At 36.5% G+C, this 10,279-nt stretch overlaps 1 protein-coding gene across 2 annotated transcripts in view; it reads left to right on the forward strand.

Annotated features, from left to right (window-relative positions):
* The window catches only part of CDK17 (cyclin dependent kinase 17), a 98,619-nt gene that overhangs the window by 75,697 nt on the left and 12,643 nt on the right, over positions 1 to 10,279 (forward strand). For both annotated transcript variants that reach the window (XM_007453342.1, XM_007453341.1), the window contains 5 exons: positions 2,819 to 2,875; positions 3,859 to 3,973; positions 4,976 to 5,070; positions 5,620 to 5,682; positions 7,385 to 7,508. In XM_007453342.1, coding sequence (XP_007453404.1) covers positions 2,819 to 2,875; positions 3,859 to 3,973; positions 4,976 to 5,070; positions 5,620 to 5,682; positions 7,385 to 7,508 — 454 coding nt within the window. The remainder of the gene's footprint in view (positions 1 to 2,818; positions 2,876 to 3,858; positions 3,974 to 4,975; positions 5,071 to 5,619; positions 5,683 to 7,384; positions 7,509 to 10,279) is intronic.

Here is a 10,279-nt window from a genome sequence, read left to right on the forward strand (position 1 = left end):
CTTTCACTGGCTATTTATTTAAGGGCATTAATATCACTCTAAAGTGAGAAGTGAATTTTTAGATGATTATTGCCTTTTGCACTATCTACAAAGGGTTACTAGAAAGCAGTTTAAGAAAATTCTTATTCTTCTCCTCTGTTTAACTTTTTTCCCCCTGATTTCTGCTCTCAGTCCCTAAATTTTTATCACTTTGTTTTTTCCTTTTTTCCTAAATCTTTTGTGTTAGGGTTTTTTGTTCTGTTTGTTTTTAGTTTTTAAATACTGGGTTTCCATTACATATTTGAGTACTCCATATATCTCATTTATTGACTCCATAGAAAGTAGGCAAACAATCTCAAGGTTTAAAAGCAATGGATTTAAGAACTCACTTTTAAACCCCTTTTTGGGGGATGGAGGGGACTGATTTAGATTTATATTGCTTCTTCTGTGTTAGCCATTTCCTGATTCATAATAGAGTGTGACTTGCAGTTGTCTTTTTTATTATATTTTGGTGGGAAAACCTGAAATAAATAGTATTTTGTTTTTTGCAGGCCTTCCTAGGGAACACAAAGATTGGTGAAGGAAAATATGTAGGAAAATTATTTATTTTGCAGTGTTGTTAAAAAGAAAATCATGTAGTTACCTTTTATAAAATTCTTTAGTATCTTAAAATGCCTGTGGTATCTTAAAATTTCAGGATCTTAAAATAGGACAAAATTTTTTCATAGCAGAATTTTTTCTAATTAATTTTTATTGGAGTATAGTTGCTTTACAATGTTGTGTTAGTTTCTACTGCACAGCAGAATGAATCAGCCATACATATACGTATATTCCCCTCCCTTTTGGATTTCCCTCCCATTTAGGACACTACAGTGCATAAAGTAGAGTTCCCTGTGCTATACAGTATGGTCCCCTCAGTTGTCTATTTTATACATAGTATCAGTAGTGTATATGTATCAATCCCAATCTCATTTCTTCCCACCCCACCCCTTCCCCCCTTGGTATCCATACATTTGTTCTCTACATCTCTATTTCTGCTTTGCAAATAAGGTAATCTATACCATTTTTCTAGATTCCACATATATGCATTAATATATATTTTTCTCTTTTTTATTTTTATACAACAGGTTCTTATTAGTTATCTGTTTTATACATATTAGTGTATATATGTCAATCCCAATTTCCCAATTCATCCCCCACCCCTGGCCCTCTTTCCCCTCTTGGTGTCCATACGGTGTTCTCTACATCTGAGTCTCTATTTCTGCCTTGCAAACCAGTTCATCTGTACCATTTTTCTAGATTCCACATATATGCGTTAATATACGATACTTGTTTTTCTCTTTCTGACTTATTTCACTCTGTATGACACTCTCTAGGTCCATCCACATCTCTACAAATGACCGAGTTTTGTTCATTTTTATGGCTGAGTAATATTCCATTGTATATATGTACCACATCTTCTTTACCCATTCCTCTGTTGATGGACATTTAGGTTGCTTCCATGTCCTGGCTATTGTAAATAGTGCCACTGTGAACATTGTGGTATGTGTATCATTTTGAATTATGGTTTTCTTTGGGTATATGCCCAGTAGTGGTACTGCTGGATCATATGGTAATTCTATTTTTAGTTTTTTAAGGAATCTCCGTACTGTTTTCCATAGTGGCTGTATCAATTTACATTCCCACCAACAGTGCAAAAGGGTTCCCTTTTCTGCACACCTTCTCCAGCATTTATTGTTTGCAGATTTTTTTTTTTTTTTTTTTGCGGTATGCGGGCCTCTCACTGCCGTGGCCTCTCCCGCCGCGGAGCACAGGCTCCGAACGCGCAGGCCCAGCGGCCATGGCTCACGGGCCCAGCCGCTCCGCGGCACGCGGGATCCTCCCGGACCGGGGCACGAACCCACGTCCCCCGCATCAACAGGCGGACTCTCAACCACCGTGCCACCAGGGAAGCCCTGTAGATTTTTTGATGATGCCCATTCTGACCAGTGTTAGGTGATAGATATCTCATTGTAGTTTTGATAATAGCAGAATGTTTTTTGTTTGTTTTGTGGTACACGGGCCTCTCACTGTTGTGGCCTCTCCCGTTGCGGAGCACAGGCTCCGGACGCGCAGGCTCAGCGGTCATCGCTCACGGGCCCAGCCGCTCCGCGGCATGTGGGATCTTCCTGGACTGAGGCACGAACCCGTGTCCCCTGCATTGGCAGGCGGACTCTCAACCACTGTGCCACCAGGGAAGCCCCTGTTTGTTTGTTTTTATTTATTTTTGGCTGTGTTGGGTCTTTGTTGCCGTGTGCAGGCTTTCTCTAGTTGCGGCGAGTGGGGGCTACTCTTCGTTGTGGTGCATGGGCTTCTCACTGTGGTAGCTTCTCTTGTTGCGGAGCACGGGCTCTAGGTGCGCGGGCTTCAGTAGTTGCAGCATGCGGGCTGAGTAGTTGTGGCTTGTGTGCTCTAGAGCATAGGCTCAGTAGTTGTGGCACACAGGCTTAGTTGCTCTGCGGCATGTGGGATCCTCCCTGACCAGGGATTGAACCCGTGTCTCCTGCATTGGCAGGTGGATTCTTAACCACTGCGCCACTAGGGAAGTCCCTATAGCAGAATGTTACTCTATCTATGTAAAAGATGGGTTGACAATTTTAATTGTGAACTTTGATATTTTTGAACCTTTGAATGTTCCAGTTTTTAAAATTTATTTTAAAATTTGACAGATGTTCAACAATTTAATTATAATCAGATTTTTCTATTCCAAGACACTCTTCAGAGCAGGAGAGTTTCAGAAATTGAGGCAGTGATGAATTGAAATTTTAAGAATACTAAATTCATAATTGTTTGCTTTCAGTCAGAAATTGGGTTTGGAAAAATGGAAACCTACATCAAATTGGAAAAGCTTGGAGAGGTAAGTTAATACTTATTTCGAACATGTAAGGTGCATTTTTTTCTTGTTCATCATCTAAAAGATTATATCTTGTTCTGAAAAAGCAACAGAGTGTTAGAAGGAAAAACCCTTTAATTCTTGAAATCATCCCATCAGTGTGAGAAGAAATGAATTTTTTTAATAGCCTTATAACCTGCTATTGAAGCATAAAATATTGTGCTTTCTTGGTAACAAAATAGACATTTATTTGTTAGTTAGCTTCCTGGTATTCTTTGTGCCGTCATGTGGGAAATTGCATGTGTTCAAACTTGTGAAAAATCAAAATACTATCTTTAAGGTTAAAGACACATCTCATTAAAGGTTAAAGAAGTGCTTGACCCATAAGACCTTGGTTTTCTTGAAGTTGCTACTAGTACTGACTAATTTTGAAATGGTCTACCTCCCAGAGTGAGAAAGTGAGAAGAAAATAATAGAATTAGTTACTAGGGAGGCCTTAAGGGAGTTTGAGGACTATCCTGGAAATGATAGAAGAAATCTATAGAATATATTTGTTTTTTAAAGGAGAGCTCTAGCATACAAAGATTCTGAAAAGTCTGAAAACGGGTAAAGTTTCACAATATGTTAAATTTTCAGTTTTCACTTACTGTGCTTAATTAATTTCCTCAATCTCCACATACCATTGCAGTTAAAGTACCTTTGATTCCAAATCTGTTGATTCAGTTATTAATCTAATACGAAGTACAAAAAGTAAATTAAATATTCTCCCTATGTTTTCATACCTTTGAAGCACTCTGTAGGGTTGTAAGAGTAGGGAAGCTGTGCGTATGGAACTGAAAGTCCTCTTAGCTATAGGAAAACCAAGATTAATCATGGTGGGGTTTTCCTTGCAAGATAGAATTTAACACATGCTTAGAAATTAGAAATTTAGTTAGGGCTCTTTGTTGTATAGATGATATAGATAGACTCATGATATTTTTGATGTCTTTCAAAAATATATTTTGTAGGGTACATATGCAACAGTATATAAAGGAAGAAGTAAATTGACAGAGAATTTGGTGGCATTGAAAGAGATTCGGTTGGAACATGAAGAAGGTGCACCCTGCACAGCAATAAGAGAAGGTATAATTTGTACTTTTGTGAGCAGAATGTATTATGAAATTTATATAGAATATTTTAAAACCAAAGCTATGTAATAAGAGTTCATTTTTTGTAAGTACAAGGAGCTCAGATATAGAAATAGTACATGACTGGAAAATATATGCCACTACAGCTTATGGCATCTCATTGAGGAGAAAGAATACAATAAAACAAGGCCCTGGGGGGGAAAGCAATATCTAAAGCTGAAATATTTAATAAAAGGAATTAGTTAGATACATTATTGTACTGCTTATAATGAAGTACTATGAAGTCATTAAAGATTGTTGTCACAGACAAATATTTGACATTGGGAAATGTTATATATTGGTGCATGGGCGAAAGCTAACTATAAATAGTATATACAGGATGTAAATATATTTAAATGGTACGATTTTTTTAAAAAGATTATCCAGAAAATAGTTTGAGGCAACTGACAAGGAATTTGAAGGAAAAAAAGGTACCTTGGACTTTATGTCTAAATTAATCCTAGAAGTCTCAATAAGTTAACATTTGAGAAAAAAAGATGTCATGGAGAGTATTAATGTAATATTGAGGATATTTTTTTTTTTTTTGCTGTATGCGGGCCTCTTACTGTTGTGGCCTCTCCTGCTGTGGAGCACAGGCTCTGGACGCGCAGGCCCAGCGACCATGGTCCCTGGCCCCAGCCGCTCCGTGGCATGTGGCATCCTCCCAGACCGGGGCACGAAACCATGTCCCCTGCATCGGCAGGCGGACTCTCAACCACTGCACCACCAGGGAAGCCCCTGAGGATAATTTAAGTATTAAAAATATCAAACCCAGAACCATAAAAGAAAAGAAAAAAATTGATTCTATTAAAATTTCTACTACAGATCCCTTTGGTGGATTATTGTTTTAAATTTAAGAGACTCCTAAACTCAGTCATTCATATGTTAAACTTAGGATTTTTTTTAAAAAGACTGGCTACCACAGATTAAGTAATTGGCTTTCTTTTCTGTTTTGCAGTTTCACTATTAAAGGATCTAAAACATGCAAATATAGTAACGTTACATGACATTGTTCACACAGATAAATCTTTGACTCTGGTCTTTGAGTATCTGGTAAGCATTTACTAAATGATAAAACATAGCAAGTTGGATTTTTTAACAGCCCCGGGGACATTATTGTTATTAGTATTTAATTAAATTATGTGTGGTGCATTCAGTATCTTTCCTCAAAAAACAACTTTATTTTTCTGTAAAAGAATATGTATATATATATGTATTTATAGCTGAATCACTTTGCTTTCCACCAGACACTAACACAACATTGTAAATCAACTATACTTCAATTTAAAATTTTTTTTTTTTTTTTTTGCGGTACGTGGGCCTCTCACTGTTGTGGCCTCTCCCATTGCGGAGCACAGGCTCCAGACGTGCAGGCTTAGCGGCCATGGCTCACAGGCCTAGCCTTTCTGTGGCATGTGGGATCTTTGCGGACCGGGGCACAAACCCGTGTCCCCTGCATCGGCAGGCGGACTCTCAACCACTGCGCCACCAGGGAAGCCCCCCCGCCAAAAAATTTTTTTTTAAAAACTAAACGCTATTAAGTAAATCAGTCATGCCTTCTCAAAACTATGTATCACATAGTAAAGTGCTGTATTTTTTCAGGATAAAGATCTAAAACAGTACATGGATGACTGTGGAAACATCATGAGTATGCACAATGTTAAGGTATGCTTTAGTGTGTCATTTTAAATTTTATTTAAAGTACAAAATACTAGACTGGAAATACCATTCTGTACCGTCAGGAGGAAAAGTAACATAATTACATGTTTTCTTATCTGAAAAATATCTAAAGATGCAAGTAATGCTAGAAAAGTTTGGTATAATAGTGCCAGATGAAACCCAAGAGTAAAAGTAAAATCAAATGAAAACCTTTGATACAGTTGTGTTCTTACAGTAGGTTTCTTTGACCTGATATACTCCAAATTTAGCAAAGATTTATTTATCCAAACATAGTCAACAGTTTGTGAGAAACTGTTCTGGAAATAGGCTGTCCCGGTTGTATTTTTGAGACAGTTCCAGTTCTGTAGGTAGTAACTTTAAACTTATATACTTTTAAAAACAGTTAAGTTTGGTATAAAGGAGAGCCAGTTTCTTTTAGTAAAAGACAGTTCAAAACACATGGGTAACACATTGCTAAGAATTTTAGAATAGGGCTTTCAGTCTCTTTCCATATTTTTTCTATGAGAATTATTTTCATCATATTTCACATTTTGTTTTGCAAGGTGTACTGAATCTCATTTGTGTTTATTTTTGTTTGTGGCTTTTATGTTGTTTTTCCTGCTTTCATATTAGCAGTAATTTGGAAAGAAAATTGTCCTTAATCATCATAATTCGACAAAGATTTGAGAAGTTTATATGTCTTAAGCCAGGTTTACATTCCTGGCTTAAGTTGTAGAATATTTTATTCTCTGTTTAACTAGCCCCTTATATTTTTTCAAACATAAAAAGTAACGGGAATATTTGGAAATAGTAATTTAAGAGTTTTCAAAACATATGAATATGTAGAGTGTAGAAACTCTGCTAATTAGATTTTCTTCAGGCCCATTGTTCACCTGCTGTCTTGGCTTATTCTTGAAGTTCTAATGCTATTTTTCACCTTCAAGAAAACCCAGGGTACAGTCCTGAATCCTCTTCTTTGTTAACCACAAAGAATCAAAGACCTCCTGTGTTTCATATTCTTTTTTCCACCAAAATCCACAACAAAAATTCTCCCATTAGCCTTATAGGAATTGGTTTTCTCAAAGAGCCATTCAGAGCTCTACAGTGCCAATTCCCTTTTCTGAATCATAGCAGATTTTGAAGGCTGAGTAGGAGGTGCTGAAAGTAAAGTACCCAGAAGGTGGGTGATAGAAGCTTGTTTAGGTTATTTTAGGTTATTTTTATAGCACATAATTTGCCAGAGCTATGCAACACCATTGTTTGACATCTCAGAATGTTCATAAAACCACCAATTCCATTGCCTTATTTTAAAGACGTTGTCCCACAATAGGTTTTTTGGGGGGGGAGTAGGGTGGGGTAATGGTAGAAGGTTGTTTGTTTTGCCAGAATTTCATAATTAAACTGTAAGCCTAATTAGTAGCCCTGTAAATTTATGAGGTACATTTATTTAAAGTCATTTTCAGTAACAAGTGAACTATTGCTACTAAGACAAAGTTTCATTTCGCTTTGTTCACTCTAAAAAGATACGTAGATGGTTCAAATAGAATAATAAATTGTAAAATTCAGACAATAGGTATGTAAGGAAAAGGATGTGGTTCCTTTTTTTTTTCTCTTATTGTTCTAGGCCAGTTGCTTTTCTGTTTACCATAACTTATACCAAAGTATATCTTATTATCTGTAAGACTAATTTCTATTTTTGTTTCCGTAGCTGTTTTTATACCAAATTCTACGTGGTTTGGCATATTGCCACAGAAGAAAGGTGTTACACCGAGACTTAAAACCACAGAACCTCCTCATTAATGAAAAAGGAGAATTAAAGCTAGCAGATTTTGGTATGGAATGTATGAGATATTTATAAATAGTTCCAGGTGTTTAAGTTTAAAAGAACAACCGTTGACACTGTATGATTGCTTTTATGTGGGTTTGGAAGTGTTCTCTGTAGCTCATGGAATAAAATATTTGAAAATTTTGGTGGTGAGTTATATTAGTGAATGCTAACAGGCATTGGTTCTCAGGTATGGTCCATAGACCCCTTAGCATCCTGAGACCCTTTCAGGGGATCTCCAAAAGAATAATATATTCTCAAAATTATATTAAAAGTTTACTTGCCCTCTTCACTGTGTTAATATTTGCGTTGATTATCCAAAAGTAAGAAGGGATAAAACTACTGGTACCCTTAGTATAAATCAAGGCACTCGCACCAAATTATACTTAGTAGCCATTGTATTCTTCACCACTATACACTTGTAGGAAAACACTTTTTAAGAGGTATCAGATGAAGCAGTAAAATTTATTAAATTTTATTAAATCTCCATTTTTGAGTAGGTGTCTTTTGAGTATTTTGTGTGATGAAATGGGAAATATACATAAAACACATTTGCTGCACACAGAAATACTATGGTTATTTCAAGGAAAAGTGCTTGTGTAATTATATGAGTGCAAACTGAACTAGCCCACCCCACCACCTTTTTATTTTAAGAAGCATCATTTTTACTTGAAAAAAATGACCAATAGACAAACTGGTTACTCAGACTTAGGTATTTGGCAGATGCTTTCTTAAAAAATGAATGAAGTGAGCCTTATCATTTCAAGGATAACAACTATGAAAGTATTTCTTGACGATAGTAAAATTTGAGTTTTCAAGCAAAAATTAGATTTTGGAAATTTGGATCTGCCTTTTTTTTTTTTTTTTTTTGCGGTGCTCGGACCTCTCACTGCTGTGGCCTCCTCCCGTTGCGGAGCACAGGCTCCGGACGCGCAGGCCCAGTGGCCATGGCTCACGGGCCCAGCTGCTCCGCGGCATGTGGGATCTTCCCGGACCTGGGCACGAACCCGTGTCCCCTGCATCGGCAGGCGGACTCTCAACCACTGTGCCTCCAGGGAAGCCCTGGATCTGCCATTTTGAATTTGATAGCTTCCCAGTACTTGAAGACTTTTCTGGTGAGATCAGTGGTGACGTTAACAAATATGATTTTTTTTGATATGCTAGAGAAATGTGTAAATATTTGTAATATCTGAATAGCCTAGAGAACCAGATGACCGATGCATGGTATTACAGAATCATGCATAGGTAAAATACCCATTTAAAGTGCAGGATAGACCAGTGGATTTTAATGTAGCAAAAGTATTAGAAGTTGATTGATATAGTTCCAAGTAACCATATAATCTTTAAGAAGCTAAATATTTTCTAATTTTGAGGCAGTATCAAAAAAGTATATGCACAATTATCAGAAAGGCTATTAAAATGCTCTTCTTTCTAATTTCGCATCTGTGTGAAACCTGATTCGCTTTATATATAACTGCAGTCAAAGTTAACATCACAACAACAGATTGAATGCAAAAGGAGAATCCAACTGTCTTCTATTAAAATAGACTACAAAAATGTAAAACAAGGCCATTCATACTAATTTTTATTTTATTTTGGAAAAAATACTTTTCATAAAAATACTCATGTTAACATATAAATGGTGTTTTTAAGGAAGAAGTTTTAGATTTTTCTGTTTTTCTAATATGCAAATATCAGTAAATATAATCTACATAAATAAAAGCTCTTTGGCTCCTCAGTAATTTTTAAGAGCCTAAAAGGGGTCCTGAGACTAAAGAGTTTAAAAGTCATTACTGAAAGGGATTCCTTTAATATGCCTGCCACCATGCTTTTTTTAAAAAAATAGTTTTATTTGTTTATTTTTAAATTTAATTTATTCATTTGACTGCATTGGGTCTTCATTGCTGTGCGGGCTTTCTCTAGTTGCAGCGAGCAGGGGCTACTCTTTGTTGTGGCACGCGGGCTTCTCATTGCAGTGGCATCTCTTGTTGCAGAGCGCGGGCCCTAGGAGCATGGGTTTCAGTAGTTGTGGCTCACGGGCTCTAGAGCACAGGCTCAGTAGTTCTGGTGCATGGGCTTAGTTGCTCCTCAGCATGTGGGATCTTCCTGGACCAGGGATCAAACCCATGCCCCCTGCATTGGCAGGCAGATTCTTAACCACTGCACCACCAGGGAAGTCCCTGCCACCATGCTTTGTATTTATTTATATGCTTAATAATTTAATTAGTAGCTGTCTTGTCTGTCTCTCTTTAGCTAATCCAGTTATAAGGGACTAGAAAGGTGAAATAAAATTACATGTTTTTGGCTTCTAGGGAGTAAACTTTTTTATATTGAAGGAACTCCATATAGTAACTTTTGTTTTTTTTTTTTTAATATCACACATTCTGAGAGTTTGCGTACTGTAACAGAAGTTAGTTTTTAAAAGCCCATGCAGTTTTTCATAGTATTTATCATTTTTCATAAGTGATTATAGTAGTTTTACTTTTGGAATGTTTCATTAATGTGATAAATATTAGTGTTTCAAGTATTACTCTGTTAGTAACAGATTAAAAATTCACTGTTATTAAGTGGTGAATTTGTTCTGAAAATTCCTATACTTTTATTCATTTAACACTTTTCCATTTGTTTGAAAGGTAGGTTGCTATTTAAAAGGAATTGGGTAGGTCACATGAGTCTAAATGAGAAATTATAAGTCATTTCCATATGCTTACATAGAGTCTCTAGGGCATAGTTTATGTTGTTATTTTCCTAGTAATTGTTATTCTCTTTCTCTCTTTC

This window comes from Lipotes vexillifer, unplaced genomic scaffold (assembly GCF_000442215.2).
Source record: "Lipotes vexillifer unplaced genomic scaffold, Lipotes_vexillifer_v1.1 scaffold1775, whole genome shotgun sequence".
NCBI lineage: Eukaryota > Metazoa > Chordata > Mammalia > Artiodactyla > Lipotidae > Lipotes > Lipotes vexillifer.